At 36.7% G+C, this 19671-nt stretch overlaps 1 protein-coding gene across 1 annotated transcript in view; it reads right to left on the bottom strand.

Annotated features, from left to right (window-relative positions):
* The window catches only part of LOC146317906 (dynein axonemal heavy chain 8-like), a 36068-nt gene extending 18647 nt beyond the window's left edge, over positions 1 to 17421 (bottom strand). Inside the window, 38 exon segments of the mRNA XM_084733211.1 lie at positions 156 to 258; positions 699 to 862; positions 953 to 1106; positions 1335 to 1534; positions 1650 to 1890; positions 2149 to 2286; positions 2424 to 2524; positions 3041 to 3103; positions 3187 to 3300; positions 3405 to 3509; positions 4495 to 4730; positions 5216 to 5342; positions 5440 to 5615; positions 6288 to 6411; positions 6550 to 6618; positions 6710 to 6820; positions 6904 to 7010; positions 7126 to 7264; positions 7448 to 7567; positions 7886 to 8002; positions 8126 to 8206; positions 8288 to 8475; positions 8589 to 8724; positions 8820 to 8939; positions 9047 to 9146; positions 9242 to 9318; positions 9404 to 9601; positions 9688 to 9834; positions 9949 to 10050; positions 10153 to 10260; positions 11089 to 11202; positions 11702 to 11878; positions 12646 to 12809; positions 13045 to 13231; positions 16103 to 16254; positions 16776 to 16860; positions 17099 to 17233; positions 17380 to 17421. Coding sequence (XP_084589337.1) covers positions 156 to 258; positions 699 to 862; positions 953 to 1106; positions 1335 to 1534; positions 1650 to 1890; positions 2149 to 2286; positions 2424 to 2524; positions 3041 to 3103; positions 3187 to 3300; positions 3405 to 3509; positions 4495 to 4730; positions 5216 to 5342; positions 5440 to 5615; positions 6288 to 6411; positions 6550 to 6618; positions 6710 to 6820; positions 6904 to 7010; positions 7126 to 7264; positions 7448 to 7567; positions 7886 to 8002; positions 8126 to 8206; positions 8288 to 8475; positions 8589 to 8724; positions 8820 to 8939; positions 9047 to 9146; positions 9242 to 9318; positions 9404 to 9601; positions 9688 to 9834; positions 9949 to 10050; positions 10153 to 10260; positions 11089 to 11202; positions 11702 to 11878; positions 12646 to 12809; positions 13045 to 13231; positions 16103 to 16254; positions 16776 to 16860; positions 17099 to 17233; positions 17380 to 17421 — 5022 coding nt within the window.
* Between the last annotated feature and the right edge of the window lie 2250 nt (positions 17422 to 19671).

Genomic DNA, 19671 nt, shown 5'->3' with positions numbered 1-19671 from the left:
TCCTCCTTGGCTTTATTTTCCCTAAATTACACTGATACATTTTGGTGAGTTTATGACATACCTGCTAACACCCAGATATATAGGTGGGACCAAAACATAGGCTCCTACACTTTACAGGTAGAATTTTTTTTATACTTATAGTATAACATTCTAACCTGAATTGTGTGAGAATCACTGGCTTGTCCAAGGATTTCCAAAAGGGTCGGATCAGACACAAAGAAGAATCGTGGGAACAGAAGCCTCTTTTTCTCAAGGTACCTATAGAGTTGTATCACATTTTGTTCATTGTACACATCACCTCCATCAGAAGGAAAACTAGGGTCTCTCATTCATGACAATCTTTTCGTTTTGAGCCAAGCATTTACAATGTGTGAGAAGAGCAAGTTTGATGAAAACGATGAAATGGAAAACATGAAAGTGCAAATGAATCACAAAGAAGTATTAAGAACCATTAACACAAATGAATTGATGAAACCACCCAATGAGAATGTTGCAAAATAACCATACTTCTATCCTGCTTGAATCTCTTCTGTATCAGTGTTTGTTTAAAAAACACAGACAGCAGCAATTTGCAGGAAAACTAGGAGAGGTCACTGAAATTAAAATATAGGTATACAATGCCCTAACAAGTCAGAACTATTTAGATTGGATTCTAACATAAGGCAATGAACTTCAAAAACAATTTGACAAAGCTTTACCCTGTGAGAGATTTTTGACAGAACTCCAGCTGTTTCTGAAGATTTGGTAGGAGCTGCCCCAGAGTTGAATCACCCACACAGCACTTCACCACATTTGGGACTGTTTGGGCTCGCTCCATGACTGTAATCCAGGATTTGTCAATGTCCTGAAAACGCTTTGCTTCCTACGTTGGGAAAAGTATTTTTGTATTTTGCTGAGGAAAAGCTCAACATTGTAATGTTCAGACCATGAAGGTAAAAGCCATTAATTATACCTGTGGCAGGTCTTTGGCAATGTCACCTCCAACAAACACAGCCTCCAAATAGATCCACAGGTTTTGCACGATAATCCACTGTTCAATGACATCAGATGATATCGAAAGCTTGGAGAGCCAATCCTGGATTTCTGCTTTGTAATAGGCACTGTACCTGTCAAAATCAGACAAGGACACAAGTTCCTTAAGACAACAGGAGATATTTTGTGTGCACTACGTCTGAACAGACACCTTGAATAAACAGAGACAAACTTATCTGCATCAATACTTAATTTCCCTCATTGAATCAGCTGTTTTTGTCATATTAATCTAGTAGCAGGATTTTTCTTACTTTGTGTTAAATATTGGTTTTTATTACAAGTCACTGTTTGCTCTGTTGTACCTGTTGCTCAGTAGTGACCCCAGCACCATCAGACTATCCTCCAGCATGATGAGGATCTCTGCTGTCTCTGCCCCTTTAAGCATCAGTTCTCCTCTGTTTTTGAATGTCATCAAGCTCAGGAACTGGCTGGACCACACTTCCTTTACTTGTGATAACTTGGCCTCAATATCCTTCTCCTTTACAGCAGATATGCAAATATCCTAGAGTACAAATACAAGAGCCAAGAGTAGGAGACCAAACAAAACAATAAGATAAAATATTGAGGCTACAAAATTGGAGCAGGTTATAAACCCAATACCCAAACTGCCAGCACACCTCAATATCGTCCTTGAACTTCAATAGAGGTGCTTCCATGATGTTTTGCAGCATAAAGGTAGTTGACTCCACCTCAAATTGGTGCCCAGTCAGGTCTGTGATTTGATCCCAGTGTCTCCTCATCATAGATTTGTTTGCCATTATCTCAAGCAAAGGGCAAGACTCACTGAAATCATCAATTGTCTTCTTCAGGTCGAGGAAGGCTTGCCATCCCTTTAGTCCTTTGGGTAGCTTTCGGCACCTAGAATCAGAATATTCATTGATGTACATGTACAGACAAACATCTTTTGTTTTCACTAACTACATTTGTACACTTTCCCCTTTTTTCAACAGCAATTATAGACATTATACAGTTTCAAGTTTGGTAAAGTGTTCAAACAGGCACATGCCAACCTAAAAGCCAAGTTGTTCTCAATCATATAGACTAATAAATCACTGTACACAGGAAAATCGTTTTTAACAGTAAGGTGTGGAGAATTACCAGATATACTAGGATTACCTGTTCTGAAACTCCATGAGTTCTGCATTGATTTTGTCAATATCCACATCTGTCCACAGAATGCTATAGTACCTGCTAATCTTACTCATCACTGCATCATATAGGCCATAGAGTTTCTGTAGCAGGTCAAGCTCTTTTCTGAGGTAATGAAAGAAAATTATATTATTATATTATTTGGAATAGAGGACCATACAAATTAACACCATAACTAAGTCCTGATTTAATGTTCAATGTTCTGGTAATGTAGGGTAGGCATTTGTAGAGAAGTAACATACTTTTTCTTTTGTAGGCAGTCATACTCTGTGACTGGCAAGCCAAGAAGCTGTTCCCCAGAGGTATATGTGTTGAAATTTCTCCACAGTTCTTCAAATCTAGACTGTGTAAAATTAAAAAACAAAAGTCTGTATTAAATATGTATGATAATCTCAGAAAAGTAAGACAGAAAACAACCACTTAATATAATTTAATTTTGCCAGCTCAAACTAAATAAAGCATACTGAAACAAAAATCATGTGTCTGAAACAACTGTAAATGCATTTTAATCTTCTCATTTATCACCCCTGATACTTGCATTAAGCAACTTGTGCTGGTGTCTGGTGAATACACTGTATACTTATAATGACTAAGGTCAAGACTTCATTTTAGAAGTAGTGGGGCTGGACAACATAATAAGGGAGGAAAATGTTAATTAGAAGCAGTTTTTGATAAAAGAATACAAGATATTTAATTTTGTCTGTTTGTTTGTCTATCGAGTAGTAGTTTTTGACATTGCACTTCGATAAATTCTTTTTACACTTGGGTGACTTAGTCTAAAACACTTAAGTCAGAGGAAGATCTAAAGAAATTAGTTTTCTACTATGTTAATGGTATTTTAATGGACTGACAGTGTTACCTGACAGATCTGGAGCCTGCGGCTGGCTTCTTGTGGGGCTATTCCATCAACCATGGGACCTTCCTAAAAGATAAAATTGTACAAAACCTGAGTAGATAAGTTAAACTGATTGATTGAAAACAAACTTAAAGATACAGATTACTTACTGAATCATATTGTTCCATGAAAGTGCCAACATCACTTTGGAAAATGGCAACACATTCCAGGAGGTTTTGTTTGAACTTGGGCTGCATACGAACAAGCTCGTCTTGCACTGATCTCTGGAAAAGAGAGGAATCAAAACCAAAGATCACAGCTGAATTACAGGAGAATACATGATAAACTACCAAAGCAAAAACAGCATAAATGTAATGATAATACTAACAGCTTTAGACTGAAGCTCCGTGAAGAAATGCCTCAGACTGTACACCCCCTCTGCCTCTCTTTGGGTCACCTCTGCTTCATATTTAGTTAAAATTTCAAAGGCTTCCTGTAAAATAAGACATCATCATAAGATAGCTTTTTTATAGCTACATAATCAAACTACAGAGCAAACATACTTATGAAGGAAAAAAAAAGTCTGACTTCAAATACTTGATTAAAAACATTTCTGAACCGACTATGAGTCTGATGCATTTCATGAGCATACAAATTTAAGACCGAGCACATGGACCATAAATTTGATGGTGATGGAAACTGCAATCTCCACTATTCGTCTCTGATAACTTTCGCTGATAATGCCCCATATTCAATGCTAAGTGAGCAATCTACTCAGTTTTCAGCATATTTCTTATATTTCACAATGTCCAGCAAATAATTGCTCTATTCATTATCTAACAAAAGAAACTTTCTTCAATCACACACGAGACTTCACCAAAATTTGTCTACACTTTATGTCTGGAGTTGTAACAAAAGTGAAATACTGTCTGTGGATTCCATTTAATCTGCCACGTGATCTAGATGTATTTATTTATTTCAGTGAGACCACTGGGTTGGCACAGCAGTGGTCCCAGTCCAGAAATCCAAAAAGACAGAGGGTAAGCCTAGCTCAAAATTTGTGCAGTGCATCTAGAAACATATTGGACTGGTAAATCAAATGCATACCTATTCCTGGTTAGTGTTGAATTTCCTTTTATCAAGACAAAGGATAAAATGATTTCTGCCATGAAAAGCTTTCCAGAGTTGTCAAATAATTTTTCATAGTATCATAAACAATGTTCTGTGCTATTGTTTTACTAAAACTTATTGGATTATATTTCATCCACTCACCACTACCTGTGGCTTATGCTGCCCTTTATGTTTTTTTTTTTAATTCAGTGCTATTTTTGGTCTGTACACTGAAGTGAAATACCTTCAAGAAACCCAAACAAGTCCAGTTGTCTACAACAACTACTACTGAAGGTCATATAACATTGCAGTTATTGACTACATTTACTCAATGTACCTGTGAAAATATATTATTGTGCCATTCATACCTCAATGGATATCAATGTCATGTCAGTTTCTATTTCAGTGTCCCGAAGCTTAGACAGGGCACCCATGGCACGATGCACATCTTCCAGATTATCAACAGGATCAGACAGTTGTTTGAGGTACTTGTTAGTATGTATGTTGGTGTCAATCATTTTCCTCTTGTACTCCTCCTTCAAGGACTTGCACAAAAGTTTTTTCCAGGCTTTGGTCTCAACTCTCAAGGACTTCTTTAGTGGCTCTGTGTACAAAAGTGACAAAATAACCACTAACAGACTCAAACAGTTAAACAGGTAAAGACAAAGATACACATTTGTTGTTGCTTCTTGGGGCAGAAGATTTCATGTTGGCAGAGTATTTTCCAAAGGTGTAGCAGTAATGGCAATGTTGGTCAGTCTGCCCAACACATTGGTCCAGACAGAAATATCTTGACAAAATTCCCCTGAAATTCTGTGCAAGCATTTTTGTTACTTCCAGACTATACATCTGATGACTTTGGTAATCCCTCAAAATCCCCTGACATATTCCTTACGGGATGAATTGTAATCACTTTGGAGATCCCTTTCCTTATCAGCTAGTGCCATCATCAGCTCAAAATGTAGTACAGCCTCACATGGATGCTTCGAACTCCAGTGGTAGGAAAAGTCTGAAACTTTTACTCCTCCCTCCTCCCTGTGTGCTGTAATGCTTTAACTTGCTACCTAGAACACATTACATCTACCTTACCTGTTGATAACTCAGTAAACCCCAAAACAATGATGGGTTTGATGTCATTAATTTCTTGTTCAACTGAGTCATAGTGCTGGATTTCAGACTTGATCTGGATCAACGATGGTTTGCTGTCCATGAATTCCTTTCAAAAGTTAAGATAGTTATGTTATTATTAAAGGAAAGACAGAGTTTCTGTCTGAAATTTAAAAAGAATATGTAATGTTTGCAGGAAAACAAACCTTGATTTTGAGGTTCCTGTCCTCATCCCAGATCACCCTGAAAGGACTGTACTTCTTCAGGACATCAGTTGCTTGACTTTTTTGGGATCTGATGACTGCTGATTTCAGAAAGACCACAACCTTTCTGATGTCCTTGTGTTCCACAACTTTGTGATGGAAGTTCTCTTTTTCTACACCTGTGACGTAATCACAAAAGGCTAACACACAAAAATAACCAAAAATTGCTCTGGACAGTGTTCATGCATCAAATTAAAAACCTCTATTGATATTGGCCATGTCTGTTTTTAATATACACTGGATGGTCAGATTAAAAAAAGATCAAATAAATTTTGACTATTCTCTTTTTGAAATTCTTAAAACTACTACAAGAAGTTTTAACTGTTAAGAAACAGTCACATGCCTCTATATGACCTACACAAGCAAAGAAGACTATCTGTGGCTATTTCTATACAGTTATTCTCAATGCCTGCCACAGGGTCGCATTTTCTGAGAAATCAGATGAAACAAGCCTGTGTTTACATTTTCCCAGGCAAAGTTGAAGTGAATAGTACATTAGTCAGTTAAATAGAAGCACAAGGAGATTTAGATAACTGTGTTTTGTAGTTACTATGGTGGAAACACTACTGTTTTTGTCCACAGGGGCATATTATCAACAAAATATGAAAGTTCCTTGTAGTAGCTTTAAAACAAAGAGATCTACAAATTAACAACTTAATCAACTTAATATTCTTTGGTGTAATTTTAATAGAATTCTTCTGCACTTTAAATCCACTTTTTCCATTTTATTTTAGGACAAAAATTATTCCTGTTATCTTTCTGTCTTCTTGTGCATGCTGACAATGATTTACCTTCGTTTTTTGTGGCATCATGACTGTACCTCCGCTGCCATGTAACAACCTTGCTAACTTCCAACACCAAGTCAGTGAGTTGATTTATAGCCTGTTGGATCTCATCTACAGTGGGGGTCATAACCTGATGACAACAAAGACAGACAGAGAAAAAAAATCAGTTTAACAAGTTTCTAAAGGAATTAATTAAAGGAAATAATATCTCTCCCCTACAAGTTAGTGTAACTTTAAGTCAGGTTTCCAGTGAATAGTACACACTCACCACGTTGGGTGAAATCAGCTGGACTTCAGATTTTATTAGCAAGACCATCTTAGACTCAGACTTTGGCTTCTGGTAAGTCCTAAAATTCCCACATTGTAAGAGATCACATTGTTTATCTTAGATATTGTCCATTTTTACATAATGACAAACACAGACATACTTACTTAGTACCACAAATTCTCCTTTTCAGGGTCTTCAGAGATAACTTGGTTGTTTTGACCAGTGCATCTAATACCCTCGCACTGAAGTAATCATAAAGCTTCTTAAACTCCTGAAAGTAATTTTTGAAGCATTAATACATTTGTTGGTATACTGTATACAAGAGAAGCATTTTGGTTTTGGAAAGAAACATACCCTTTCAAATTTGATTGTTTTATCTTTATTTGGACCTTCTGGATTCATTCCCTCATCCTCAGTAGGGGTCTTCTGGCGCTCTCCAGAGAATGTCACACTCCTCCGTCCTAAAATTATACACACACACACACACACACGCACGCACACACATACATTAAAATTTTAATTTTACTTTTATATTATTTCCACTCATATGAACTTAATACTGGAACTTAGGATTACCTGGAACAGACTCCTCGACAGTCTTACTCATGCCTTTTGATTCATAAATGCCACTTAACACATTACCCAGCTCCTTCACTGCTTCGTTGACATGCTTACATTTGTAGTCCAATGTCTTTGCCTGCTCCTTACATTTATTCTAAAAAAAGAGATATATAATGAGTGGACTGATGAACCTGACATAATCAATAATTTCTTTGAAAAAGCAAATAAAACAAAACAAACACTAAACCTTATTCTTATTCTTTACTTCATGTAAAATAAAGTTAAAAAACACTACATTTGGTACTTTGAAGCATGAAAATAAATAGATGATCCATACCCTGTTAAAGTCAATCAGGTCCTGCACTGAAGGCACATGATCTTCTGGCAGCTCAATCAGCACAGTCTCTGAGATGTCTTTAAGTACATCATCAATGCGTATCTTACAGATATCCTGCACCTGACAAAGAGAAATATGGCAACTAGAAAAATGGCCTGTGAGCAGTAGTATTTTTTGGAATTGCTGAAGGTGAAAGTGTGACAAATCTGACTGATAATTTCAATGTTAAGACATTTTTTACTGAGCAGATCCACAACCATCCACCATAGGTTATTAATTATCTACCTGAGCAAGGAATTATATCCCTATCTTTATCAAAAGTGAATTAGTTTTGGGACTAATTTCAACAATTATAAAATTACTACACTACTGCAATATCTACATTTGAAAACAAAAGACAACTAAGATTTTGTTCAGTGTTTCTATTTAGTAACATACCTTCTTCACAAGATGTTTAAGCTCAAACAAAGCAGTGTCAACATTTTGAAAGAACTTTTCAAGGAGAAAGGATGACCAGGTGAGTAGCACTGACCCATGGCGAAGTGCAGATTCCACCTTATAATTTTGAAAAACAAATAACAACAACAAAAAAAAAACAGTTAAACATGAGCAACTCTAGAAACACTGATTAATTAAGAGGTAATAACTCTTTAAGACACAAAAACACAAACTACTTACATTTTTTATTTTTGAAGCTGTCAAGTTGGTGAACTCTGCAGGCATGTTCGCACAAGTGGATTCATAATCTGCCAAAATGGTCTATAAAAAACAGATAAAGCAAACAAGTAATTCTATATTAAGGTAACCAATACATCTGTGAAACAACATACTGTAATTTACCTGTAGTCGTAGGTGATTGCCATTTATTTTGCTTCCCGTTTTCACCAGATGCAAAGCCTGCTTTGGAACCTCAAGGCCCATTTTCAGCAAACACTTAGTCTCCCGAATGACTTCAGTTACTTTAGGATCAAAATTGATAACTAGTTTTCCAGTCTTTGGGTGACGAACCAGCAGTGTAACATTCAAGACTGTTATGAAGCAGAAGAGAAATAAAGTATCTGAAATTAATATTCAGAGAATCCCATGAAAAAAGGGGCATTGTGTATCATAAGTGGAATCAATAAATTAAGTCAGAACCAACCATAGTCCAGTTTTGACACTTCATCCATCCACGCTCTGTGGTTAACACACTCAAACTCCACTAACACAGCTGCAGTTTGATTGTACATTTTAAGTACATCTTGTCCCTCAGGGCTGCACAGGATCTCAGAGTTCTCCTGTTGATGACAACAGATACATTCAATGTTAAAATATTTCAGTACAATAATTAGAAGTATTTTTAGTTGTTTTGGTGAGCGAAATATGTGCTTACTTTCATGAATGATATGGGTTCCTCTATTTTTTTGTAGAGGTGCCTGGCCCAACCAATCCTTCCAGCCACAGGAGGCATGTTTCTAGTTAACAGGGGGTTATCTTTCTGTTTGTCATAGAGCTGCAAAGAAAATGTACATAACTGGATCTGTTCATAGTTCAAGTCCATATTTGACAATAAATTTAATAGTAACTCATACTGATTATTCAAGCACACAAATTAGATACCTTTTTCACGAACTCTACTTCTGAGGCATAATGCTGAAGAACACGACCCAAGTTGTTGGAAATGTCTTTGTCAAGACAGGGAATGTTCAGCTTCTGAAAACTGCAAATAAAGGAAATTATGAGATATCTGTGTTAGTTACAATACAGTGCAAGCTATTTTATTACGATTACACTAATATACTGTGGTATACTGACCGCTGTATTAGGCGCAGAGCTTGCTGAGATGAGATTATGTTTGAGAGGCATGACCTCATAAATGCACACAGTTGGTTCTGTAGATAAGGATAGCCACAAGTTTAGTATAACCATCTACACTGGAAACATTACTTATTTTGAAAATGAGAAAATGATAAATACCTCAATGTTGCTGATTTGAACCATAAACTTAGCAAAATCAATTTCAAATTCAGCTGTCCTTGGAGCCAACACATCATTCTGCTTCCTTTTCACATTCATGGATACTGTATGGAACTGTCTGGCCAGAATTTCAATGCCCTCGATGTTTGATTTAACAAGAGATTCAAACTTATTGAACACTCCAATTATCTGTGTGATCTACAAAAGAAACATTCTTATTGTTGCTTGGCAAAACATTATACTTAGAGGGGGATTCAAATTGAACAAGTTAGTGTGGACTGCACCTTTTCAAGTTGCTTGCAGAAGCTCTCAAACTTGCAAAAAATCAGCATCTCCGAAACCTCAAAGGGTCTCTTTCCACATTTTTTCATTGTTTGTGTTTTTGTTTTCTGGAAGCAAGACTGATACTCCTGATACAAACAGATACAGTCCTGCCAAAGATAAAACATGATTGAAAAAAAGAGTTACAGGCATATGTCAACGTGTGTTATATTCAAACCTCAGTGACACCACATGTTATTCTTGTAGGTAGGTCACATCATCACCTTCATTTTCCTGCTAAGGTGTTCAGCATCTTGGTCCCATATTAGACTTGTGCCATTGTCAGTAATATATGACCTGCATGCTGTAACCATCTGATTTGTGACCTGGAAGATTTTTCAGGAACACAATTAGTTTCACAAAGTTAATCAGATCCTTAGATTTTCTAAATACAATTAGACTGAATGTACTTTTTTTGAAACACTTACTTTGACAAACAGTGCAGATATCTTTTCACTTGTATTGTAGTACAGTGAAACGGAGTAAATCATCTGAATTGTGTTGATGACGTTCTGCACACTTTTTAACATGGTGACCTGAAATACCACATCCATATTTATCTATTATCCACAATATTTAGACTCTGTGTAAATTATTGAGATCACTTAATCCTTTACTGAACAAATATTTTCAAAAATGGAACAAACATGATGCATGATGCAAGTTCCATGACACATACTTGTGTATACTTGTGTTGTTTTTAATTAGATAACAAACAGGTGAGTGCATAGTAACATATTAGTCTTGATGAAGTAGCCTCCATTTACTTTGTCCAAGACAGTTAGACATGTTTAATCCTGTCTGGAACAAATCACAGGTCTCTTAAACCCTGTCTTCAATTATGACCTGATATTCACTAGAGGTCACTATATCTACGGTTTGAAATGTTGACTCATTCCTTATTCACTTTACAGTAACTGTACAGTTAACAAATTATAGTGTGTTAATGTCAATTATCAAAAAACAAATTTCAAATTATGTCATGCACAATGCATGATGGCAGTTGTTGGCTGTTGACCATGCATGCAATACATTTTATGTTGGTCTAATTAATTCAGCTTACTATACAAAGTGTAATTAACCCTTACTGTAGAATGTAAACAGCACTATAAAACGATGCACACATTTGTAGCACACAATTGTTTTTATAACATGGGAGCTCAACAACATTTAGGGCATTTTTTAAAAAAAAATACTTCTTTTAATCAGCTATTTTTTTTGCAAAACTTGTACCTGGATTATGCTCTTACATCTTACTACATATGTAAAATTATCAAATAGAGAGACTGCTATTCAAAATGAACAAATACAATCTTTCCTTAGACATGACCAAGTATTCAGTACATCAAATTATTGACACATACCGGATCACTGTTGTAAAGAGGCTGACAGACTTTCTCCAGCGTGTTAAGGAATTTTACATTGTCTTTTGCCTCACTGGTGCGATCTGTTATCCTGGCATCCAGCTCCCGCCACATCTACATAGGTACATGGTTGAAAATGTTCAGTTTTGGCTCTTTGAAATAATGTTTTTTTAAATATTAAATCATCTGGTTCATATAAAGTGTGTCACAAGCTACTGCACCAGTGCCCAAAGTGTTTTCTGACAACACTCAAACACACTCAAAAAGGGCAACAAATTGGAAAAATGTTAAATCTTAACTTTATAAAATGACAAAACAAACAAACAAACAAACAAACAAACCAAATATCAACAATCAATAATGATATAGACTACAAAATAAGAATGAATCCTAATACAAGCACTCATCATCCACCTGGAATGCTAATTACTATATGTTACTCAACAATTACATTATCTAACATTTCAATTTCAAGCATAATTTACACATTCATCTTTACAAACTCACTTATTGTGCTATAAACACATGAAACTTTAGTCAGATCCAACAAAATCCTTGTAAAATGTTGTACAATGACTTGCTTCCTTGAGGTTTAATACTCGAGCATCCATACCTTCATAATCTTGGAACGGCTGATATGGAGCACCATTACCACTGCTTTACACTCTGGGCCTTTGATGTGGTTGATGATGGAGTTGAACCTTAAAGACATTTTTTTCCAGTGTTCTAACTCACTCAGTGGTCCTGCTGTATCAACCTCCTTCCTCAGCTGATCACTTACTATCAGGACCTGACATTTAATGGATGCAGAGACAGGATGCAAATACGTCTATATGGAAGCAATTTAATCAATGAATCTACAATAAAACTAATTTAGGAGATTATATGCTGTAACACAGTAGTTTTCAAACTGTTTGGGCATAAGGCACACTAAAGGGCAAGCCAAAATCTCAAGGCAAACCTGTTTCCACATTTGTGCAAAATATCCTCTATAACATCATTTTGTAAATATTTATTTATATTTAATAATGACAAGTAAAATTTGATATTAATGTTAATAAGGTATTAATCAGAGCCTTAAATGTGTCACATTCTAATAAGGCCACCATCTGGCAACTACATGAACAGTTAAAGCTGGGTTAATTTTGATAGATGTATGAGGCATTTTTCTGGAAAGGATTTTTTTTCAGGGTATAGAATTTGCCTCTGTGTTAAGTGTGTACAAAGTACTAATACCGTAAATTTAAAAGTTCATTTACAACCCCTTCTATAGTTGCATATTACAATAATAATATATGGTGGTCACAAAATCCCATGGAAGACCTCGACTTGCCACACCATTTTGGGAAACACTAACATAACATTTCAAAACATGAGATTCATTCATGGTGGAAAACATTTTACACAGCGGTATCTGCTGTTTCCATTTCTATTTGGATGCATAGACTCTAAACATGTTACTGTATGAGACATGACATCTTAATGACACTGTATTATTTGGGTCTTGATTTTCTGATCTTAGTGTTGTAAGAACAAATACATATTAATTTTACAAACCTGTTCTATTTGCTTGTACCACTGCATTAGAATTTCTTCCAGTCGATGCACCATGTCGAAGTTGGCAGCTGCAGCTTTCATGTCGTCAATGGAAACCAGTTTAGAGAAGTCAACATCTGTGACCCTCTTCAGATGAACAATACTCTCATTGCTCATCTGTATGGCTGGTGTACAAACACGAAAGACAAAGTACAAAATCATCAAACCTACTTAAATGCCATCATTTGATTACAATGTTCATTGTTAACAGATCAACAATCATTTTAAAGTGATCAAGAATGATTTGGCAAATAAACAGTGAAAACATGTAACAGTTAGAATTCCCTCTAAACGTCAAACCTTTGAAGACTCAAAAAAATTATGCAACTTACAAAAAATGAAAATGACAAAATTACTTACCATCTAGAGAACTAAGACAACGTTCTATGGTGTACTTAAAGCTCCTTTTAAATTTTTCTCCATATCTAGATTTATCCAAGACACCCCAGTTTTGTGCTGCATCGAGAGCTGGTTGTACAAACTTGAAGCTATTCCTTGTTCCTTTCAGGAGTCCATCTCTGGCATCAACCATCGAAAAGAAGATCTCCTACAAAGCATCAAGACAAGATCATCCATTACTTCATGCAATCCAAAGGCAAAAAGTAAAAACTAGTTTAGTTGGTTACATGGTCATCAGCAGTGAGAGTCACCATAGGCAATGCAACATGTGTTTTTAAATGAGAATATTTGTTAACTTTTCCCAAATTAATACAGAGATTGGTGGTTAGTTTGATTTGACTGGTTGAAAGTGTGCTAGAGTAAAATAAGCTTAAAATCAGCTGTTTTGTTAAATGGTATGAAAAACTGTTGACTCCTCAGACATGATGGCATCAACTTAGAAAATTTGACATTATTTGGCCAATAGGAGCACTTCAACAACATGATGCATTTACATTTCCTTTTCAGTTGTCATGGGTCTAGCTGATTTGAAATTTTTCAAAACTCATTGCTATATTCCTATTGCATTTTCTCTATCAATCAATGATTCGTCAATTTCTGTATTTTTATGCATATTATAAAACTACCTGTATCATCACATATTGCCATTTTAGCACACAATGATGAATTAAATTGTCCATCTTCTAAGAAATTGTGAGGTACATGTGGTTTGTTGGAAACAACAAACAGTAATTGTAGGAGCAGAATATAACTGAATCAGGTTTGTGTATGGTGTACTGGGTATGTATCAACTCTATGGGCCCTATCTTATGCTGATCTAAAGTGCAAGTGGAAAGCATGAGGCGCAATGGATTTAATTTATTCAAGGTGTGTCCAAATACACCTTTGCCAGGGGCCTCTTGTGCCAGGGGCGCAAGTGGTATTTTGCTCTGCCTGCCATGACGGTGGATTTACCAGAAGGAAATAAAGAGAAAATATATTCAAGCGAGGAGACAGATCTCCTGATTCGTGAAGTAAAAGTGCAAGAGCGCGCAATATATGGAGACAGCAAATGAATGCACGCATATCATGCATATACGTAACTGGTTATGTTTTAACCTGAAGTACCTTGAAATTGTGTTGTGTATTATAATTAATTATTATCATCATCATTATTATGCAGCTCTGTTGGCTAAGGAGCAGGGGAGAGAGATGGTGCCGTAGAGAAGGGAGGTGAACCAAATCAGTCTAGCCGCGAAGCTGCCCGGCTCCACTGGCCCCCCTGAGCCAGGTGGAGGAGCAGTTATGCAGCTCATCTCCTCCTCCCATCCTCGCTCCTCTGTCCCACTACAAAACAATCAGAAAGAGTTTCTGAAGTTTTAAGTGTGCAAGATTATGCACAGATATATCAATCCAGGCATGGCGCTGGTGCAGTGGTTAGCACTGCTGCCTGACAGCAAGAAGGTCCTGAGTTCACATCCCTCAGCTGGCTGGGGGCCTGGGGAGTTTCTGGCTAAGGCAAGGCCTTTATTTCATGTGGGTACTCCAGGTACTCCGGTTTCTTCCCACAGTCCAAAGACATGCATTAAATAGGTTAATGGGTGACTCTAAATTGTCCATAGGTGTGAATGGTTGTTCGTCTCTGTGTCAGCCCTGCAATGAACTGGCAACTTGTCTAGGATGTACCCCGCCTCTTGCCCAGTGTTAGCTGGGATAGGCTCCAGCCCCCCCACGACCTTTCAAGGATAAGTGATTACCGACAATGAATGAATGAATAAATATATCCAACCAGCTCTGACAGAAGCACACATACCTTTTTCTCTCCGGGTTGGACCAGACTCATGCGGTCAAATATAGTGTTTGTATATTTTGTATGTTATAGATCATAATTGTTTAATCCTTGTTTTTATGGATCACAATAAACACGCAGACACAAACACTCAGTTGCTCCAGCTGTAATGCTGACTCATCTGATAAAGACGATCTGACAGCCGTGATCCCGTCCCGTGCGCACTTTGCAGATCTATTTAGATTTATTAGGCTTTATAATTACAAAATAATCTCTTTTTCATTATTTGTGAGTTTAACTTTAAAGACGTATGCATACAACTGTCTAACATTAATGAAAGGTGTTCTGTGATCGTGGAGATATGTGAGTGCCTCAGCCAAGTGCGAGACACACGCACACGCTTTCAACTTCAATATTTACACTTTATTGCTGATCGAAAATAAGTTCAAATTACACTTTACTAATCCACACTCCTGTGTGAGGAAAAGAATGAACATAAATGAAGGTGTTTTGTGATTGTGAAGAAGTATGTGTGTTTCGGCCAAACACGCCGGGTGCTATCTCGTGCTGAAAGACCACAGATTTTGCGCTTCAACCAGGTTTTAGCTGGTCTAATGCTCAAATCGATTTTACTCCAATGCGCTGAGCACAAGATAGCAAACATGCTTTGTTTTGCCTTCATGTTTATATCTCCCGCACACAGCCGCACAGACCAGGCACAAGTGCATTTGCTATCTTGCAAACACGGCAAAAATGGCACTTGCTGGTGTAAGATAGCAAAACCACTTGCGCCAGTGGCGAAACGGCTTTGAGCCAGGTGTATGATAGGGCCCTAAGTGGATAATTAGAGGTCCGCTGTATGAAAAGAAACCTATCTTTGTCTAGTCATGTGTTCCTCCCAGAAAACAACACAGTTTCGGACCGCTGAGTCAGCTCGATGTTGCAGTAGGTAGACACGGGGATGTCCTTGTTTGTTTGTGACTGAAAACATGAGTTCAGTGGATACTGCAAATTCTGACAAGGAAATTAATATATTGATCGTTCAACTGGCAAGTTTGTCTTGGACTTTGATTGATCAGACAAGGTAATTACACAGCGCATTAATGTCATCCATGGTGCAACATCTCAGTGGCCTCAAGCATTGACTTAACCTCTACAACAATTACAGAGGAAAATGCAGCTATCAGACGAACCAATAAAAGAAATCAATTTACACAAACATTCAACTTTACACATACAAAACTGTCTTACCTTGTGTATGTTTTCTGAATTCACGGGAATGTCCACCTTAGTCCGTGTGAAAGAACAGCAAATGCCTGTAAGGCATGTCTGAGACAAATTGGCTAAAAACAGCCTCAATATTTTTCTCCCTCTGGCAGTTCCAGGATATGAACGTCCACACTCTGAAATTAAGTCCACATGATTTTGATGAAAAACTGGAATGGACTGCTGCCCCCTGCGTACTTAAGTATTTGTAATGTATCCATTACATTCATTAAGTCTGGCCGAGACTTATCCCCCAATTTCACAAAGGTCAAATCTAAAAATGGAGCCAACCTGTAATGGAAAGACCCATGGGTCATCTCTTATGAATAAATTTGTCTGTCTTTTGTTGCTTTTTCAGTTTCAGTTAAAAACAGTTCTAATTTGGCTGTTTTTCTCCATTATGTTATGTTTCAAGTCATGAAAATCAATTAAGTAATCCAGGTTTATGATTTAGATGATATTTAGCTGTTTTATTTTTCTTTTAGATTTCTGATATTTCAGTTTTAGAAAAACTGTGTTCTGTAATCCTGGACTATTTTAAACCAATACTAGCAAGCATCTAATACTAGAATAAGGACACTCTGATGACAAAAAAACGAGGCATGCTTGTCCATTGTGTGACAGTCCAAAACTAGACTCTTTCTAGACTTATACCAACCAATTCCTGGGACTTCAGACTCTTGATACACAAAGGAAATAGCTTTACATCCTCCTTTGGCGAAGAAATCATCAAAAGCAGCAAGCTATTCAACATAAAAACAAAGACAGAAATGATCACCTTCATTCACACTAATGATATACTAACATAGGCATGAAAGACCAAAAACAATGTTCCTATCATCATAAAAATAAGCCTTCATGAAAATGAGAAAGAACAAGAACGTATAGAGCTACAGCAAAAAAAAGACTATGTGTAAAATGAGAACATTTAAAAACTCCCAGCGGTAGTGTAGTGCAGTATAGTGTCAGGGGGAAACTCACAGATGAAGAATCTAAAATAAATTCCTCCACTGCTGTTGGCTCCAAGGACAGCCTGTCAGCCAGGATGTCGATCATGTACTTGTGAGCAGGAGTGAGGTGTTTCTTTCGCTCTTCTCTTGCCTGCTTGTATTTGGCCTGAGGAAGACAATGGTTGTAATTATTTATTTATAAATTTTACTTGCACACATAAAAGTGCTGCACCATTTTTTCATACTTAAGTTAAATGTACTTGTTCACTTGTATTCTGTTTGCCTTCATGTAAAGGGGCTAAATCCATTTACCTGGCACCCACGCTTGTTTTTCTCTTGATCATGAGCATCCATTATAAAGGGCTCAGGTAAAAACACCTTCTTTGCTCAAATTCGGTCCATGGCCCCTCTGGAATAAAAAAACAGAATTATCCACCCATTAATGCTGGAATCTTGCGTAACACTATTTTCCCCTGTGTTTAGCTAGTTGATCTAGCTAATAGACCTTTGTCACTGCAGCCATTTTGACATGAAATAGCAGGGCAGTGGTTCATAGTGGGGTAACACAGGCGTTACCAGTGATAACGTATATTACTACATATTTGTGAGGCGGGATATGATGCACCAACCACCACAAACACAGAACGCTACTAACGGTTAGCACAATTATTGGCTGGGTAGTAAATGTTCAATGAGCAAACGTAATTTAATGTATAGGTTGGTTAATTACCGTTAAAAAGACATAACGTTATCAATGTTGCAAACATACTCCGAGCCAACTTAAAGTTAAATAAAAGTGCAAGACTGTTACTCAAACACAAGTAAAAGTAATGGTTTAAGAAAAATACTTAAGCAAAAGTATTTGTCTAAAAAATACTCAAACGTATTCGTTATTTTTTTAACTCTTGATGTTAAATTACCGTTCAAAAGACATAGTTATCAATGTTACTTACCAACTTAAAGTTAACCTAAAAAAAAGTAAAGTTAGCATTACTTATGGTCGCTGTTAGCTGTTAAATTTCCTCCAGTTACGAGGAAGCTAGTTGATTTGTTAGGTTACTTAACAGTTAATTCACTTGATAACTGACTCAGTAAGCGAACATTCAGTTGGACAGTTACCGTTATGTGAACTTGCTAATATCTTAATATCTATTAGCTAGCTCTTATTAACTTAACACAACTGTAACATATTTCTGCCATTAACTTCCCAAAACTCAATCACCCGATAAAGTTATAGATGCTCGTTGGCCACATTTTCTGTTTGTGCTGAACCGTTTCTGATTATGTTTGCCAAGTAGAAAATACTCGTCGGTGTGTTTATGATTAATCTAAGTTTTCATCTTCAATTCTGGCCGTTATCAACCTGTTACCGTTGTCTACCCGTTGACGTTCAGAGATGGCACGCGCTTTAGCCGTTGAAGACAGAGATGATCTACTGACATACTGAGATAAATATAACCGTTAGTTTATACCCCAACTTTCCTCTCACATAGTGTATGATATTATTTAGGTTAAAGTCAATTAAAAGCAGAAGTTAGCGGTAGTTACTAGCTGTTGTCCTGCTACAAGGAAGCGAGTTGATTGGTTAGGTTATTTCAAGTGACAACTGAAGCGAGCATTGGAGTTGGAACAGCTATGTTAACTTGCTAGCTAATATCTTAGCTCTTGTTAACTCAACACAACTGTAACATATTTTCTGCCCTTAACTTACCAAAACTCAGTCATCCGATGAAGTTATAGATGCCCATTGGCCACATTTTCTGTTTGTGCTGTATCTGTTTTCCAAGTAGAAAAGACTTGCGTGTTACCACGAAGTTTTCATCTCCAAATCTGGCCGTTATCAACCTGTTACCGTTGTCTACAGTTTCAGAAGTGGCACGCGCTCCAGCCGTAGTTTGCTCAAATTATTCATGCAGTTCTCTCAGTTGTAGCCCGATTGCTTTTGTTGACTTCGTAGTACAACTGTTTTAATTAGCCAGCAATGCTTTTTTGCAAAATGTTTATGTCTTCGTCAATTACACTATGTGGCATTACAACAAAAACAAGTCAGAAATAGTACAGTTCAGTGTAAGAGTGATACTGTTAAAATCAAGTAAAAAGCAATGTGTTTGTGTGTGTGTGTATATATATATATGTGTGTGTGTATATATAATCAGCTTTATGACTGCATTTAAGGTTTATTAAGGTATTAAGGTTTATTTAAGGTTTATCTCTCTCTCTCTCTCTGTCTGTCTATGTACATATATATATATATATATATACATATATATATATATATATATATATATATATATATATATATATATATATATATATATATATATAGACAGAGTATTATCGCAGATTGTTTTTATATGCTGCATTTGCCGAATCCTCTTTGTGGCAATTTTATTTTCAATATCTGATTTTTGTTGCCCTCTACTGGTCTGTTGGTATAACGACAGTTCTAGATGATTAAAGAAAGGCACTGGCCCTGGATCAGGAGCTTGAGACGACATATGTTTCGTGGTCTACGCTGATTGGTCCAGACACACCATCGTTTCGTCCAATGGCAAGCAGACATCTGTTCGCTGGAGCGACTCTAAAATATTCTCCTCTCTTCCT

The sequence above is a fragment of the Lutjanus erythropterus genome, chromosome 12, assembly GCF_056507025.1.
Source record: "Lutjanus erythropterus isolate fLutEry1 chromosome 12, fLutEry1.hap2, whole genome shotgun sequence".
NCBI classification, from domain to species: domain Eukaryota; kingdom Metazoa; phylum Chordata; class Actinopteri; order Lutjaniformes; family Lutjanidae; genus Lutjanus; species Lutjanus erythropterus.
The sequence above is the reverse complement of the archived record's forward strand: the minus strand, read 5'-3'. Positions and strand labels throughout refer to the sequence as shown.